General features: G+C 39.8%; 4 protein-coding genes across 4 annotated transcripts; 2 read left to right on the top strand and 2 right to left on the bottom strand.

The window, feature by feature from the left end:
• The first annotated feature begins 1,560 nt into the window (after positions 1 to 1,560).
• Positions 1,561 to 4,040, top strand: LOC113206480 (protein AATF). Its single transcript, XM_026422588.2, has 9 exons — positions 1,561 to 1,767; positions 1,850 to 2,108; positions 2,197 to 2,477; positions 2,562 to 2,746; positions 2,837 to 2,889; positions 2,974 to 3,223; positions 3,329 to 3,535; positions 3,610 to 3,746; positions 3,834 to 4,040. The coding sequence occupies exons 1-9, from the start codon at positions 1,665 to 1,667 to the stop codon at positions 4,024 to 4,026; spliced, it is 1,668 nt and encodes a 555-aa protein (XP_026278373.1). The 5' UTR covers positions 1,561 to 1,664; the 3' UTR covers positions 4,027 to 4,040.
• LOC113206495 (protein Asterix) lies at positions 4,039 to 4,956 on the bottom strand. The gene is made up of 4 exons (XM_026422609.2): positions 4,754 to 4,956; positions 4,522 to 4,633; positions 4,331 to 4,428; positions 4,039 to 4,245 (listed from the first exon to the last, which is right to left on the bottom strand). Exons 1-4 carry the CDS (start codon positions 4,813 to 4,815, stop codon positions 4,164 to 4,166), a joined length of 354 nt encoding a protein of 117 aa, XP_026278394.1. The 5' UTR covers positions 4,816 to 4,956; the 3' UTR covers positions 4,039 to 4,163.
• An 85-nt stretch (positions 4,957 to 5,041) lies between these two features.
• Positions 5,042 to 11,183, top strand: LOC113206473 (run domain Beclin-1-interacting and cysteine-rich domain-containing protein). The gene is made up of 13 exons (XM_026422574.2): positions 5,042 to 5,247; positions 5,911 to 6,117; positions 6,207 to 6,361; positions 6,454 to 6,637; positions 6,715 to 7,688; positions 7,782 to 8,064; positions 8,344 to 8,650; positions 8,733 to 8,938; positions 9,053 to 9,198; positions 9,283 to 9,465; positions 9,559 to 9,741; positions 9,829 to 9,982; positions 10,071 to 11,183. Exons 2-13 carry the CDS (start codon positions 5,953 to 5,955, stop codon positions 10,296 to 10,298), a joined length of 3,168 nt encoding a protein of 1,055 aa, XP_026278359.1. The 5' UTR covers positions 5,042 to 5,247; positions 5,911 to 5,952; the 3' UTR covers positions 10,299 to 11,183.
• LOC113206486 (zinc finger protein 354A) lies at positions 11,144 to 17,240 on the bottom strand. Its single transcript, XM_026422600.2, has 5 exons — positions 17,058 to 17,240; positions 14,966 to 15,103; positions 14,618 to 14,878; positions 14,287 to 14,493; positions 11,144 to 14,206 (listed from the first exon to the last, which is right to left on the bottom strand). Exons 2-5 carry the CDS (start codon positions 15,098 to 15,100, stop codon positions 13,727 to 13,729), a joined length of 1,083 nt encoding a protein of 360 aa, XP_026278385.1. The 5' UTR covers positions 15,101 to 15,103; positions 17,058 to 17,240; the 3' UTR covers positions 11,144 to 13,726.
• Between the last annotated feature and the right edge of the window lie 762 nt (positions 17,241 to 18,002).

Raw genomic sequence — 18,002 nt, 5'->3', positions numbered from 1 at the left:
CGTCGCTGGAGCGGCTCGGCTCGGGATCGGCTCCACTCACCTGTTCACTTCACATGATCCAGGCTCCACGCTCACGCTGGAGCGCACGATCCTGGGGCTCGCTCGGGGGCCTCTGTGGCCGCCCCGGCCGGGGGGACCCCACCACCAGGGGCGACCAGGTGGCTCCAGCAGGGGCGTGCACTACGCGTCGGCATGGTGCTGCCCTGGCATGGCTGGGCTCCGCGGCCCTATCGCGCCCCCGACGACGCCTCCGCCTACAGTGGGTACAGAGCGCCACACCGCCTCGCCACGCTACGCCACGCCGCCACGCCGCGCCACGTCCCGCGAGTCTGTGTAGTGAGGCCTCGGAGCCTTGTCGGCGAGCCCCTCCGCACCTCGCCGCGCTGCGCCGTGCCTCGCCGCGTACTGAGACCTCGCTCGCCCCGCCCCCGCCCTGGGGCTGTGCTAGCCGTGCTGGTGCTGGGCCCCGAGCGCAAGCTAGGCGCAAGCCCGGCCGAGCTGGGCCCCGACCAGAGCCGAGCGGCGCCGAGCGGAGCCGAGGGGGGCGACGCACCCCCCGCGCCCCGCCAGTCCCGCCCCGCCACACCTCGGCGCGCCTCTCTCCACCACCCCCTTTGCCGTCGCCGCCAGCGCCGCGAAAGGTCTGGCTCCAGGCAGGGCTGGCAGGGGTGGCGGTGCTGGCGTCGCTCTACCCCCATGCGACCGCCAGGCGAGAACCATCCCCACAGCCAACCCCCCCGGCCCGAGCCGCCCCCGGCCGCCCTCACCCCCTACCGCGTCTCCCCACCCCCCACCGCCCCCGCTACGCCACCCCGCCCGACACGTCCACGTCCTGGACTGGGACCATCGCTGGGCCGGGGGAGCATGTCGGACCAATACGTGACGTCAAAATGACTCTGGCCTGTGATGAGCGCGAGGCGTGGCGGGGAGTTGCGGGGCGTGGCGGGGCGTGGCGCCGGCCCGGGCCCAGACACCATTTTGCCCCCCAATGTGACAAGTTTTCCAGAGTTTCCTCCAAGTCCGCCCCGAACTCGGTGTCGGCCGTGCTGTTCCCGGGCCCGCCCACGCTTCCGTCCTAAATTGGGATTTCCAATAAATGCCGCCACCCAGCAGACTGCAAAGTTAAAAAGGAGGATGGGGTAGAAACGGGGAAGAAAAAGGTTGAGATGTTTTTTCTCTTTCCGAAAATGGAACGGTTGCTCTTAGTCATACCAGGTGGCTGCTTCACGCCGCTCACTTTCGTAGCTATACTGTACCGCATGCATGCGTGCGAGTTGGTTTGCCTACTCGCACGGGGCCACAAGGAGCCGTGAGCAGCGAGGGCGAGGATAGGCAAGCCCGCCCGCCCGCCCGTGCCCGTATGAATGACCACTCCCTCTTCTTGTGCGTGAAAATGGATGAAACCAACATGCGTTTTCTGTTTTCATGAAATAATGTGAAACACGCAGATCAACGTTTCGTTTTCCATTATCTGACAGCTAGCGCGCTGAGCGCATGGATTTGAACTATGGCGCGGTCCCATCCTCCTGCCTTGTGCCCGCTGCTGCCCTCTGTCGGTCGACGGCCGTAACTAGCACACGTGTGAAAAGAAATGCTGTTCGACCGCTCGACACGACCCGTTTGTTGTTATTTAATTTTAAGTTAACTTTTTCAAGAACGACAACATGATTGCGCCAAAGAGGAAAAAGAAGACGTTGGCAGATAATATATCATTTCTTTTGGCGAATGAAAACAAGTCTATCGATCCAGAAGATGACATTCACACAGGTTTGGTTGTTTATAACCTAAAAAGTCACATGCATTTCCAGAGCTTATTTATCTTAATGCGCATATTGTCTTCTGATTTTAGAGACCAAAGCACGCGTTGTTGACGATGATTTTGATGACGAGTTCCCTGATGACTCTGTCGCTCTGAGTTCTTTGAGGAAATCCAATACCCACCTTCTTGACTCAGTTGACAAGAGATATGAAGGAGGAAGAACTTCAAGGAAAGAGCTTGCAAGTGATTCCGACGAAAGTGATGCTGACGAAAGCGATGCTAATGATATTGAAGAATCAGAACATAGTGATAGTGACTACACAGAAAATACTGTGAAGCATACCAAAAGGTAACTTAGCCAGGATCATCTCCTAAGATCGCCTTGCAGCTGTGTTATGACAACTCCTGTTGTTCATTCCTTGATCTAAATTTTACAGGAAATCGTCTCAGGAAACTGAGGCAGGCGATGAAGAAGATGAGAGTGATGATGATGACGAGGATGATGATGATATGAATGTCGAGGATGATGAAGACCTTTCAGATGTAGGAGAAGAAGAGGAAGATTCTGCAGAATATGCCAGCGAAGATGGGGAGTCCAAGGAAGATGAGAATGACAGAGAAAATGGTTCCCTTGATGATAGCAGTAACTTTAGACATCTAGCCAATAAAGACATGAACCAAGAAATTAAGAAAGGAAAATGCGTTCGTAATCAACTAAGTAAGATCATGAAAATTTTACATTAGTTCTTTTTAACAAATTTTGTAAAACTACTATCATTTTTTCCTTCTGTGTGGTTCCCAGATCTTTGGGATAACTTTGTTGAATGCCGAATTCAGCTTCAAAAATCTTTGTCTCTTAGTAACCAACTCCCACAATATGATAGCTACCCTATCTTTCGGGAGAAAGGAGGATCTGAATTTACATCTAATGTGTCGAAAGCTAAGCACAGGCTTACAAAATTGATGACTTCATTATTAGACCTTCAGGTAGGTGAATTTTGCCAGAAAAATTTATATGCTCAATCCTTTGTTTTGTTATCTCAAATTTATTTTTCTCTTTGTCTCTTCATTTTGAAGGAAAGACTTTTAAAATCATACCCAGAGACAAAAAATCTAGTTCAAGGGAAAAGGTTAGTCTTTTATTTATGAAGTGATGTCAAAGTTTTCTATCATGCCTTTTTGATTTATGGATCAATCCAATGTCTTTTTTGTAGTGTTGATGGAAAGGGCGATGTAAAGGTGCATGCTAAGGTTGAGGATGATATGGATGAAGAGATTACTAGCTCTGAAGATGAGGAAAATCCGAAGAGGGCCATAGAAAGTGAAGATGATGAATCTGACTCTGGACAAATTCCTAAGAAAAAAATGAAAAAGGAAAACTTAAGTCAAGTTCTCTCGTCACGGCATGCCAACTACATTCCATACCGTGATGCAACAATTCAAAAATGGAATAATAAAACTCAAGTAGGTTTCAAATGTTAAATTTCTAATATAAATTTTCTAATATAGGATGGTCTGCCATGTTTTTTTTTCTTATTCCGTTGACATTATTTGCTTTTTTAATTTTAGGTTGCCCATGGTAGTTCAAGCAGGAATTTCAGTGCTTTTGAGCAGTCAACCTTGAAACAAATTGAACAAATCTTGGCTGACAAATCACGTGTTATGAAAAGAACACAATTAAGACGGTCAGAGTACCATGTTTTAGGACAACCACTTAATAATTCTGCTCCCTCCAAGCCGGAGGAAGAGCATCATAATGGATCTACTGAAACCCAGGTTTGTTTCTTGTGATAGTATTATAATAAATCTTATTTAAAAAATGATCAACCTCATGTGTTCTTCTGCTTTAGGAATCAAAGAGTGTGGCAGATGTCAGCAAAGAATATGATCCAGAGATATTTGATGATAGTGACTTTTATCATCAACTTCTAAGAGAACTTATAGAAAGAAGATCAGCAGATGTTACTGATCCAGTACAACTTGGCAGGTCTGCATTAATAGCTCGTTATACTGTCAAATGCTTAATATTTTATTCTTCTTTAAAACGCAAACATGTTTCTCATAATGGTTGCAGGCAGTGGATTGAGTTGCAGAAAATTAGAAGCAAAATGAAGCGAAAAATAGATGTGAAAGCTACTAAAGGCAGACGTTTGCGCTACACAGTACACCCCAAGCTTGTTAATTACATGGCACCTCAACCTTCCATGGTTATGAATGAAGAGGCAGTGACAGAATTGTACAACTCACTGTTTGGGAAGAAAATATAAAACTCTAACAAGTAGTATGAATATAAATTTTTATTTTAAATGAATGTGTTGTGTACATATTAATGGTATGATTGTTATGAATAGGAAGGGCGTCTTTGGGGGATGTAAATTTGGGTATCAAAAGCAATTAGTTTTAATTAACCAAAAACGGAGGACCAAGGTGGAGTCATAGGCTGAGGATTCTGTAGATACGACATAACAACAGCTGAGATTGACAACCTAAGGAAAAACACATTTTTACAAAATTAGATGTGTGTTTAAAATGGTATAAGTTAGCAATACAAAATGAGAATAATCAACCTACATGAAACTGCTGAGAATTTGTTTTGTATCATCATTGACTTTGGAATTGGCAAAACTTATACATGAACAGTAGAGGGCTACCCAAGCACACCACTTCAGCTGGAAAAACAATTTAGAAAATGACAATATAGGTTCAATAATTCTCTGAGGAAATAATGGCGCAGAACAGAAGCAGAGTAACAAATGACTTACTCTCATCATTAGACCACACATCGAAAAGATCATTCCCAAAATATTAGTGTAGTCAGGTGTCATATCTTCCCCAGGGCTGGGAACCTGAGAATTGATCACTGGGGCTTTGTATCTGAAACATATTCATCAAACTGGTAACAGAAAATGGATGTGGAAGTCCATAGATATCTGCAAGTAATGTCCCTAATTTCTAGATATTGATGACAATCAACATGACCCTTAACCTCCTTACCTGCGCTCCCGGTCGGCACGACGGGGGTCAGAATGATTCTGGTGATTACTTGAGCCAATCATTTTCGTTGAATCGTAAAATTATTTCTTCCTGGAAACAAATTTGTTACGAAAATTGTAACGCTATTCTATTCTATAACTTAAGGAGGGAAAGAGGGACGTGGTAGCAGACGAGTTTCCAAACTTGCTCTCCCGGATGTCATGTAAAGCGTCCCCTAGTGACGTCATGTTGGAGTCGGAAGCCGAACAATATGGAGAATTTTGAAGGCCGTGCCGTGTCACGAATGTTTTGATTGCGGAGATGGGAGGATCCACGGTCCGAGTTGGAAGAAAACAGATTACTTCTTTTGCCCGATGTTAACATGTGATGATGCCAACAGTTTTGGTTAATTCCTTTTCTTTTGACTCTCTTGAAAACGTTTCAGCGATGGGTCTGGGCTGCTGCGTTACTGTCTAAGACTTACATCACTGTTTGACAGAAGAAGGCGTGTTGAGGTTAGTTCAATCCTTCAGTTTTAACATTTTTCGTTTTCTTTGCAAATCTCTTTCAACCCTGATTTCATCTTTTACGATGTAGTTCTCTTTTCTAAAATGATCACAATATTGATTTCCATCTACTTTCCAAGTGCTTCCTCTTTACAATTTCAGATTGATTTCTTTGAATTTGAGAATACTCAGATTCAAAATTAATTTACTCCTTTATTTTCGGGTAGTCGGCTTCTGGCATGGTTTAGTTCTTCTGCCTTCTTTTTAGTTATGGGACTTAATCTATTAAAATGTGTAGGTTGCCCCTCAATTAAGTGGCCTGAAGCCTCGGAGTACATTGCAGCTAGAGACCCTCTGTAGATTTCTGCTGCTGTTTCCTCCAGCAGGGTTCAAGGGTCTCCTATCTGATCTCTAGCTAAAACTTACCTTTGTACATAGTTGAGGGTAGTGAGATTATTGTCTGCCATTCTCTTATGTTGACTCCAGCATTACTCTAAATACTCCTAACTTAATGCATTGGTTGAGTCATGGTGAAAGTATTTTGCCATTATCTAGTGGGAGAATCTCATGACACAACACCTTTTACACTGTGTGGAAAACTCAGGAACCACCACAGATGTGAAAATAGTTGTCTCAGCCATCAGAGTGCAAATATTTATTTTTCTGTCTCAGTAAAGGAAAGTGGACGGATGGAAAGACTATTGCTTTGTGGCAATGGCAGGCAGAGATGAAGTAGAACTACTTCTACTACTCAAAGGAACTGTGGAGGGGCTGCTCATATCTCAGGTGGCCAATGTGTGGTCCATTTACGGAGGCCTCAACCGCCTCCATTGTGCCATGGAGAAAATATTCAAGCATGGTTACCAGGTATATCAAGAGGTATGTTTAGTTTGTTTGCCTTTATTCTCAAACTGGTCCACAGAGATGAGAAAATTAAACTAGTCTGAATCTTATTGCTCTTTTCATAGGGTGAACCAGACTTGTGGGTATTCATCAATGGCTTAAGTTGGTTACAACCAAACTTAGCCACATCTCCTACAGTGGTCTTAGAATCTTACAAGGAGTCATCACATGTGCCACAACACATTATTAGTGATAAGGCCTTAACTTGGTTGTATAAAAGGTATTGTCAAGTTTGTTACTTACATAATCTGAAAAAATATTTTGAAAAATGTTTGTTCCCTGATTTTAATGAAAATGTTTTATCAATACCAGTCTTGAAACACACACACTGTCACAAAAGTTGTCATGGCTTCTCTCTGACCGTGAACACCTTCTGTCTTGTTACCAAAGTAATGCATTCCTTAGTCAAGAAAAATTTGGAGAAGCTGCTTTAATATGCTTACGTGCTGTGGAGCATAATCAACCTACTCTTCTTACTGAAATTAACCCTTGCTTGGTAAGATACTTCTTCCAGCTTACTTACATTATTACCTTATTTGTAACAATATCTCATTTAATATTTCTTTTAAATAGTACATGACAAAATGGAACCCCAAAGTGCTCAAGACTCATCGACGGTGCTCATCATATCCAGAAACACTGGAACGTAACTCTTTATGGGCTAAAGCTAAGACTACTATGGATATTATTGACAGCCAATGTGAAGAAGGTCCTGAACTAGATGAGTCACAAACAGTTGAGGAACCAGCTACCCCTATTAGTAAATGTGAAATTGTCCAAGAATCTGAGAAGACTGATACCTTACATAATGTAGAAGATCCTTCTCCAACTGTCAAGCAATCAAAGCCTACTGAGGTGGTAGTGAGTGTTACTGAACCAAAGAATGGGTGCTCCAAAATTAGTTTTGATAAAATCAAAGCATGGAGTAGTTTACCTAGTCTTCTGGGTGCAACGCTGTGTGGTGACAGCACTGAAAACTCGGAAAATGGTATGATAGTTACCAGAAAAACATGGAATCTTACTCGAAGTAACAGTTCCAGATCCACCAAAGGACATGGTGGCTCACAGACGTTGCCATCTACTCCATACCGTTCTGTGAAGGATATCATAACCACTCCTAACCGATCTTCAACAGTTGAAAGTAAACTTTTTGCTTTAGATAACTCTGTTGGAGTGTCAAAATTATCACCTAGTGTAATTCAGGTGGATTACTCTGGACTTCAGCATTCAGATTCTCCTGATGTGTCCAGACAGAGCCGACAAACTATTAGTAAGAAGGTTCACATCAATAAGCAAGTGTCAGCAAAAAGTGTAGTTAAAAATTTGGAGAAAAAGAAAAGTAGAGCAGCCAGGGACGAATCTACACCAATTAAAAGCAATATCTGTGAAGAAACAAAATTGTCAAAATCAACGAAATCAAATAAATCTGATTCTGATTTAAAGACTCAGTTGCAGAGCAAGGATTCTGAAGTTCCTCCTAAAATGACTCGTTCCATGACATGCGACAGAATTATTCCATGCAAGTCTCCACCTGTACTATCCCCTACGTAAGTATTGAATGTTTCACATGCTAAACACACCTTGTAGTACTAAACATCAATCGCATTTATTTTATCTTAATTTTCAAAATTACCAAACAGTGACAAGAGAAGACCAGGATCTGCCACTAACTTGTGGGAAGGGAGCAAGGGATCTTCTCTGAATAATTCTGGTACTCCATTAAGTTGGTCACGGAAAAGCTTTATGGAAGATGGCGGAAATAGTGTTCAGCCCATGTCTACAGGATACTTCCCGCGACCGGTGGAAGGTCAAAGCCTCTTTTCCTTTCTTTCATCTGGCCAATTCTCTAGGGCAAATGCTGAACTAGACAGAGAAAATGCTCACTTTAGCATATCTGAGGCAATGATTGCTGCAATTGAACAGGTAATTGTTGTATTCTTTACTGTAGTCACAGTACTCACCTCTGTATTACAAAAATGATTTTCAAAGTAAAGGGTGGGGGCTTACGTGCGTGGGTTAAGCCGATGGGGGCCCCGAGCACACTTACCGACTCTTTAGAAGTGTTTGCAGTGTTTGGGGACTTTTTTCACTAAAATCCTTTCTATTTCCTAGACACTCATGTGGATGGTGGTTGTGTGATGTATTATTAGAACACTTCCTGACAAAATTGCTAATGATGACTATCTCTTTACTTTATATCAGGTCAAATGTAATAAAGAGGTCCAAACAGCTCCAGCCCCAGAAGATGGAGCAGACGAGTCTGATGAGGAAATAATTCAGTTGAAACAGAGACTTCGACTTCGACGACATCAGCGCCAGGAAGAGCAAAGACGTCTCATCCTGGGGGTCGCTCTCTTGAGTGATGGGAAAACAGACACAACAACAACAGACCAAAGTATTAGCCCACTATCAACGCCGCCTGGCACACCTTCAGATAGTATGTCCACTGATGGAGTTGAGGACATGGAACTTGATGATTCCCAAAGTATATCTGTGTTAAAAGATTCTGGTCAGTAAACACATCAGATTCTTATTTTCTTTGCTTTTAACATGAGGAAGTTATGTATTATAATCTGTTTGTCTAACTCCAGGTCTTTCTGTATCTATGGCATCATTATACTCTGAAGCTGAGCTTTCGAAAAATACTATCACTGAAGAATCTGTGAATGCCACTCAAGATTCAAACTGGTCTGCTGAGAGTGTAGCCCTTTCACTTATCAGTCAGTTCAGTGAGAAACAGCTTCCCAGAGCATCAGATTTGAAGTGGTTAGTTTCTGAACAGGAGACAGATCAACAGGTTAGTATTGATGTACATTTTTAGATCATGTTCAAAAACTTGTTATTTAATATTGTCTCCATGCCCTCATTACTTAAATATACTTAATTTTATGGATCCTTATTGTTTTATTAGCTACTTCCGTTACCTAATAGCTGGCCAGTGAGTCCTGATGATGTGGTGGATGATGATATGCGTCAGGCAGCCACACCCTTGCGTGGTAATATGGAGTGGGCACCTCCACGCCCACAATTAATTTTTACTGTTCATCCAAATCCTGTGTAAGTTTACTTCAGTTTGTACTCCTCTTACTCATTTTCACTAATATATTGCCGAAGGTACTATTTTATTTTACCGTTTTCCAGGAGACGTACTCTCATGGCAAAACAGAGTTACCGCTGTGCGGGCTGTGGAATGAAAGTTGCTCCTTCATATGCCCATCGCTATCGATATTGTGAATATTTAGGTCGTTATTTTTGTACTGGATGCCATTCAAACCAGACTGCTATTATTCCTGCCCGTGTTCTGACCAAATGGGATTTCAATAGGTTTGTGCACAATTCTCATATTTATGCTTTGTTACTTTCAGTTGAATATGAAATTTGATTAGTATTATTATCCTATTTGTTCTGTTTTATTAGATACCCTGTTTCAAATTTCTCCTACCGTTTGCTTGATTCAATGTTTATGGATCCATTGTTTAATGTGGCTGCATTGAACCCTGGTCTCTATCGGAAAGCTAGATCTTTAGAGCGGTGCAGGAAATTCAGACAGCAGTTAAACTACATGAAAGATTTAATTTTCAACTGCCGTCATGCTAAAGAGTAAGTAGAGGCCATGAATAACACATGAAATCCACCTATATACTGAGCAAGGACTTTTTCTGATTACATTTTACCTGTTTATCTTAGATTACAGGAAGTTCTTGAAAGAGAATCACATTATATGTTCTCCGAAGTTGATGTCTATTCAATGGTGGATTTTGAACAAGTAAAACAAGGTGAACTTGCATCTCGTCTTCAAACTCTTCTTGCTCTTGGTAATGAGCACACATCACAATGCGAGGTATTATATTAAATGATGTCCTACACTGAACTTTATTTAGTCTACATTTTTTGTTCAGTTTTTAACAGAATTATCTGATTTGTTGCAGCTTTGTCTTGCTCGTGGCTTTGTATGCGAACTATGTTCATCGAAAGAGATTATATTTCCATGGCAAATTGCCCGAGTGTCACGCTGTGGAGATTGTGGTGTGTGTTATCACACAAGATGCCTGTCCTCATCGTGTCCGCGCTGCAAACGAATTTCAGAACGAAAAAAGAAATATGAAGAAGCTAAGCTAGTTGAAGAAGACACTGATACAGGGTTAAGCACCCCCTAAATTTAGATGGTACGACAAAATTCATTAACAAATTTTGTAACTTTTTAGAATTTTCTACCATTTTAGTACCTGAATTTCTCAAGTCAGCCTTCTACATCCTTTTTCTGATTGGTAGCTTTTTACCTTTTATTGAAATTTGCTTTTACCACTGCCTTGCAGGCTTAGAAGAATTTTACCTTGTTCACATGCTTTTAAAGTATGATTTCATGACTGGTGATTTAGCTTTACTATCTATGCATTGTAAAGTACATAGGTGTGTCTGCAACATTATCAGAGGCACCTATAATTGATTTTTTTAAAAAGTAGTGCTACACATACTTACGGCTCAATTTCTGTCCTTCTTGTGATATGATCTGTCCAAATAATTATGAATTAATGAATTAATTTACTCTTAAACTGCTATTTTTAATTATGTACTGTCACTTAATGATGGTGATGTGATCTGCTAATTTTAAGGTAGAGGATTTTTTTACTAATGATTTATTGTACTGATAATGTTCTGGGGCCATCTTGATATTGCTTGGTCTAACAGCTTATCATTAAGTCTCATTTGCACAGTTATCTTCTTGTGCACCCAAGATTATCAATTTTTCAAAATTTTACACAATTTTTAAAGTTATCTTGAAGCTGTTGAAGACTGATGAAATGCTCTTAACACATGCAGTATAGAGAATAATTTACCCCTATGCTTTTATGTGAGCGTATGATACCGGGGCTCTTGTGACCACTGAATGTGGTTAGTAATCCTATAGCTATTGTCAAATAAGTATTGTATTTTGATGCCTATTTTTATTAAACATATTTGATATGTACTCTTAGTGTTAATATGATACAGTAAAACACTGTTGTTGGATGAACATCTTTTAATAAATGGTGTCAAACTAATACATGACAAAAAATAGACATCTCTCAAAACAGCAGTACGGTGTTGATCAAAATTGGTTACAATTGTTGACATAGGTGGGAAAAGAGACTCCAAAGAAGCACCTCAGTATACAACCAGAGCAGGGTCCATAGAATCTCAGCTGCAGATATGTATTTTTATAAAACAAAATTACTTGCCATGGTGCACCACTACCTCAGTAATACAGTATTCCTATGAAAACATAATATCTAAAGCATAGTAGAGATCTATCAAATTACCAGTCTACATACCTAACCATATAAATCAGTGCTCTGCTTAAAATAATGATTACAACTCTGCTTTAACTCAATCCAGTCATGTAGACCTTTGAAATCAGAAATTTATTTCCAACTTCCAAGAAAAATTCTTGTACAACATTTCATTACATCTAAAATTATGCACAGGCTACCTCTTCTAAATTAGTCTAGATAGTCTAGAGAGTGATCTCAAAATAAAAGGAAGGTGAATACCTACAAAATGTAAGTTGAGCATGAGCACAGACAATTTGCTTACAAAAAGCTTAAAAAGTTTTCTTAGAAGGCACTCAACAGGCCAAGCTCTGTGGCAAAAAACATCATAAACAGGATCTCAGGATCTGCCTAACTTTTGTGTCCCTATGTTCCTAAGAATGAGCAGAGTCTGACAACAAGATTAAAACTCCAGCATACTTTACATTACTCTAGTCAAATATAATAATTTCAATTGATACGTTTGTACTCTTTCAGAATAACAGACTAGAGGGGATGAATGACAGGGCAATAAAAGTACTTGTTTAATAAAACCTGGTCATGCTAGGATTTAATAAAAATGCAGAAATAGTGACTTAAGGGATTTGACAGAAACTTGCGGTATGTTTTCTTTTGGGTCTGATCAAATTCTTGTTTATAGATTTAGTATAAAATTAACAAAAACTGAGCATTGAAAAACTAGTTTTTACATCAACAATTAACAACTTAGAAGCTACACAAAATTATTGTTCAATTATTATTGGAGTCTTCTGCTAGTCAAAGCAACAGTGCCTATTGTGCAGTCACTAAAATCCAAACAATTTAAGAAAAACGTCAATTATGACTGATCATTACTACTGCTCCTACATTCACATACAGTATGACAAAATCTACTTTCAATTAACCGTTTGTATTGTTTGGTGAGCCTAGAACTACAAAAATATCAAGATTCTTTAAGTAACTCATTTCATCTATTCAAAAATTCATTCTTCATATGCTTGAGAATATGAGTAAGTAAGAACAGACCTACAGATACTAAAAGGTACCACCAACCATCAAATTATCGGTAAATAAGAGAACTCAACAACATTTGGTAGCAAACTCTTGTGAGTTGCTTGGAACTGTTATTTGTAGTGATATAGATTTAAAATGGCACTTTGCAAGCGCCCCTCCCCTTTCTTGAAAAAGAATACATCCATTGCTTTTCATTTAAATGATGAATAAGTAATTGAGAATGCGTGAGTTATAGCAGAAGGTTAATAACAATTCTAGGAACGCTTTACTGAATTGTCAGAAAATTGATTTGGAATTTTTTTCTGTTAGTCAAATTTCATATTATTACTACATACAGTGCTATTAGGAACAACATTTTATAAGCACACACACATGTGTTCTTTGGGTTAAAATACTGATTGTCTTTGGAAATTAAAATTGAAACAAATAAAGCCCAAGAGTCAGTTTGCTTGAAGCAAAACAAAACAAAAATAAAGCTTTCACCTAAACTATAATAAATATTGAACAGTCTCATGCCACAAATAAGGTCACAGAAGACCTAAATATCTTTGGTGACTCATATGTTAAGAGCTAATTTATGAGGAACCAGAGAACGTCATATTAATATGAGACCACAGAACATGTCACTATTTTACCAAGGTAAAGTATAAAACTTAAGTTGTAATAAACAGAGTGCAGAAGTTGATTCAAGTTATTGCAAAGGGAAACAGAATTTAAGATGTTGCATCTCAAAATCTGCTACTATGAAAAGTGTAACAAAATTATTGCACTATGTACATATAGAAACCACAACATGCTACTATCTACACTTAATTCTATAGGTTTATTGCTTTAGATTTAAAAAGTGCACAATAAAGAATAAGAACAATAAAGACACAGTTCAATTGTCAAGCTTGACAATGGAAATTTGAGATTAAAAGTCACAGATGTGTTGAGTGTTATTGTTTGTATAACGTCCCTGTAATATGACTAAGCGTAACACGTTTTTAGAAAAAATTGAGGAACTCATTCTCATATAATTGAAATAACTAATGACTTTCTTTTTTTAAGAGTCGATGATTGTGCAGGGAAGTCGATTCATAGTTTGATTAACAAAATCAGTCTGATGACAAATATTTCACATGTCTGAACTTTTCTTCAACAACATGGCACAAAGTGCTCGACTATGCAAGAGATACCAATCAATACAAATGTGAAAAAACATTTCATAAAATTTTCTGATTTTCGTTTTTAGGGGAGAAAGGGGACAGCACTAAGAGTATTACACAAGTATTACATTGGCATTAGATGGAGACTTGGGAGCTATTCTTGGTCCCTTTTCCACAACGTGATGTGATCATGTGCTTTCTCAGATGAGTACTATATTTGAAAGGAAGTTCACACGCATGACACACATACTTCATTTCTCCAGTGTGTAGCTTTTGAATATGGTTCTCTAACGTGTTCAATGTTGAAAACCTCTTAGTACAGACAGGACATTTAATCAGTTTTTCCCCAGGGTTGAGAGAGGAGTGGGTCATAAGGTGTTTTAATAATGCAGCAGCACTGTAAAACTCTTCATTACATTTGAGACATTGTTGCTTCTTTTTACCATCCATTTCAAGATTAAGACCACTTGAACAAATATCTGACCTTGTCTTATGGATTTCCTTGATATACTTTGTTGCTCTTTCTTGGATTAGAGAAGTTACGTTACCTTTAGTTTTACCTGGGCTTTTCTTTTCTTGAGTTTGCATTTGAATAAGTTCTTCAATGTAAGTTCCCTGATAAAATAACAAAAAACACCATAAGACCTTGTAAGAGCTTAAATAAAGGATACACTTAAGATTAACTCTGAACATACCGTATCAATAATCTGTAGACAGTTGGCATTAATTTCATCATTATCTTCATTGTCATTCACATAAGCTTCCTTGTGTGCGTGGTTTTCCAGTTCTGATTGAACATCCTCAGGTTCCATTATTTCTGCCTGACATGATGACAGCTCTAAAATCATACTCTTTCTTTTCTTCTGTTCTAATGATACATTAGCAGTCAAAGCGGGTAATTCCTACAACAGACCAAATAAAAAAGAGAAAATCATGAATCATTGATGTTAAGGGTATTGAACATGTTAAATCAGTACTATCAGTAAAGTAAATCAAGTGAATTATCGTATTAAAAGAAACACTGACCTTGTAAAATCCCATGGATAGGGTGGAACTTGATTCACAGGTCTCAGAGTCATTTTCTGTGTCTGTAGTACTTGTACTTTCTCTTCTTATAATCCTTTCATGAGTTCCATTATGGGAATATTCATTTTCCTGTTCACTTTCAAAACTTGAATCACTATCAATAGATGGATGAGATCGATGATTCCATCGAGATCTTTGAATTGAAATATTTGGTGAGAAGTGTAGATTAGGTCTAATTACAGATGGGCGGAAAAAATCCAACTGGAAAATATAAAATACATAAATATGTTAAGACATTGAAAGCTGTTTAAACCCCCAAAAATGTATTGAAAATTAGAGAGTAATTACTTCAACTCTAGTTACAGGTGTTCTACTAGGTAAATTCTGGATTTTAGGTATACGCAGATCTAAAGGATGATCAATTTCTGATGACTCAAGAGACTTCTTCTTCTGTCTAAGATCCAAAACATCTTCTGGATCCATGATCTGGAAAAAAATTGAAACATTGTTACTTATTTTAAATATAAAACTGTGAGTGTTCTACACCTAACAGAAAACTCCTGAGTCCCCCAAAACTTCAATAGGAAAGATGTTTCTGGCATTCCCCAGGGTGTGTTCCACTAAGCTCATGCTGTGAAAGCACTGTGGTAGTATTCATTAAAAATCTTTGATCGTAAGAAATAAGTCAAGTAATTTTCATTTTTATTTTTTTTAAAGAAATTACTGTTTTTTTCTCATTTTTGCATTCATTTTATGGTCAAATGTTGTGGTTCCAATATTGTGATATAATCATAGTCTATAAAAATCTGATGGAGTAAAAGTTGTTATCTGATCTTAGATATTTAAGGCAAAAATAGTGTTTTGTGTTATGAAATTCCTTCTATCATTTTCTTTTTTTAGATTTTTGGAGTATTGAGTTAATTTGCTTGAGGTAGTGCACAGTCAAACATTTGCCATAGACTTGACCTTGAAATATGGTTGCCCATGAAGTGGAGTGGGAGAAGTGAAAGTTGTCTAATGAGGTCATCTCTGATCTCTTGAGGTGTCTGACAGGTACTGTTTGAATTTCAACCAACCAGTACTTATAGTAAAAGGAATATGTTGTTTCAAAATAGCTGTGCTGAGGTAGAAACTGTTTACGGATAAGTGAATAGTGAGAGGTGAGTTATAGAAAACAGGTGGTTGATTAAGAAGACATGTACATGGTGAGCAATCACAAGGCCTCCCAGCTGTTTCAAGAGTTGAGGTTATTGAGTCATATATTTGTACATGTATCGCAGAGCTGATATTACTAATGAGTGCAATTCAAACAGTTTAGTTGAACTGAGCAAGTCTAGAACCAAGAGTTGACCATGTATTGAATTGTTCCTCTAAATTCTCATCTAAAGACGTATTATGCTGGTAAATTTTATCTTGCCACAACGAATGTTTAACTTCCTTTCATGCTGGATAAATAATATGAACAAGTTATCAATCACAAACTATGCTAAAGCGCATTTACAGAGCAAATAACTTTAAGCAATAGTTGATGCATATGAATTACTTATAGGAACAACAAAATATTTTCAGTTTCACTGAGAACAGTTTGCTAGACCTGAGAAATAGTTATGTTTGAGAGATGAGGAAACAAAATTGAAACAATAAAAAAAAAGAATAAAAAATAAGGAGAGATCCGTTTTTAAAATTTGCACTGGAAACACTTAAGTAACAACTGCAAAGTCAGTCATAAGAAAGAGGGATCCAGTATATTATATTCCCACTTTCAAATTTAAGAAATATTTTGGTACAAAAAGCGAAAAACATTTGTCAGTTCTTCAAAACATAAAGCCTTATGAGCTTCCAGGTGGAAATGCGTACTACAGGGTCAGCGTACATGGAAGAAGTTTTATTAGCAAGTTACTCTAGGTTTCGTATTTCAGCATGAGACAACTATAAAACACCACAATATTCTGCCCAACAATCGGAAAAAGAGTTAAAAGTCTGATTGAATCCAATTAGGGCTCTACAGCATCTGAATTACAGAAGCCAGAAATGGTAGATTATTTAATATGAAAACGCAGAATTGGAGTTGTGCTAAGACCCAAAGGAGGGAAGCAAAACGTTAAGCTGAACAGACTTTTCTGAACAACAGCTTAAAAAGCTTAAAATAATAACAGTAAGCTAAGCATGTAATTTATGAAGGGGTTAAACATTGCAATTCTGTAAATGATGAAAACAATTGTAAGACCTAACCTCATCAAAGATTTTCAAATGACTTCTACACATTCGATGATGAAAGTAGATGAATGACAGTGGTGTCAAAAACTAAGGAAACTCATAAAATTTTGTTGGTACTGAATACTCGTAAGATAGCTTAGTGTTAAAGAATTGACAGGTTCCTTCACAACAAAGACATCTCTTCACAGCAAACATTTGATCCTTCAGGGTGGATTAATCTTACCTGTCCTTTATATCCACATTACTGTCCGGAAAGAACTCATCCAATTCACTCGCAGCAGCAGAAAATCTATCTTCTTCCATTCATAGCTGCAGTCCATAGAACACACACGCAATAGTCAAATCTTTAACTTAACCCTGTCTCATCCTTCAACCCCTCGCAGAGCCCCCCTCTCCCTCCGCCTCCGTCCCTCCTCACCCCTTGCCCGCCCCCCCGCCAGGACTCTACCGCCAGCCACCCCACCGTGCGATATGACAACAGTGTACTTGTCCAGCTAGGAAAGGGGGAAGCAGGAGCAAGTGATTTGCAGAACCTTCACTGGAAAAAAAATAACTGATTTGTGCGCCACCGATCTTTTTGAATGGGAAAATCGGGAGCAGATTAGAGACGAGACAGCAGACTGGCTCAGCCGGGGAAGCGACTCGGTGGAAACAAGATGGAAAATCTGAAGCAGCCAGTGGACGCAGCCGGACGCCTACTGGAAGTTCTGTGGCGATATGATAAGGGGCCATAGGCAGCAGCAGCAGCAGCAGCCATGGGGACCTTATCTCACACATGGAGCGAGCACTGCTGCTCATGACAGGTCATGCACATTGCTGCGTAGGGCTCTAACGGAAGTCAGCAGCCCGATGAGGTCATCGCCTCGGTAAAGTTAGGCTCTTTGATACGGTGTGAGAATTACTTTACTTTTTCCCTGTCAAAAGCGCTCGCCTGAAGGCGAGCGCGGCGATCAGCCTCCGTGATCTCATTGAGAAGGCACAGCAAAAGAGTCGCGGGAGTCGGAAGGTGCCGCCGCAGCCAGACCCCCGCCCGCATTCCTCTGCAGTCGAGTGCGACAGTTAAAGCGCCTGGAGGGGTCAAGGGCCCCCTCCTGGGGCCACTGTCAGCCCGCTCAGGCCCGTATGCCCCGGACAATGCCCCCCTCCCTCCTTTCCTTCCGGCCCCCCG

This window comes from Frankliniella occidentalis, unplaced genomic scaffold (assembly GCF_000697945.3).
Source record: "Frankliniella occidentalis isolate FOCC.00 unplaced genomic scaffold, Focc_3.1 Scaffold76, whole genome shotgun sequence".
In the NCBI taxonomy this organism is placed as follows: domain Eukaryota; kingdom Metazoa; phylum Arthropoda; class Insecta; order Thysanoptera; family Thripidae; genus Frankliniella; species Frankliniella occidentalis.
The sequence above is the reverse complement of the archived record's forward strand: the minus strand, read 5'-3'. Positions and strand labels throughout refer to the sequence as shown.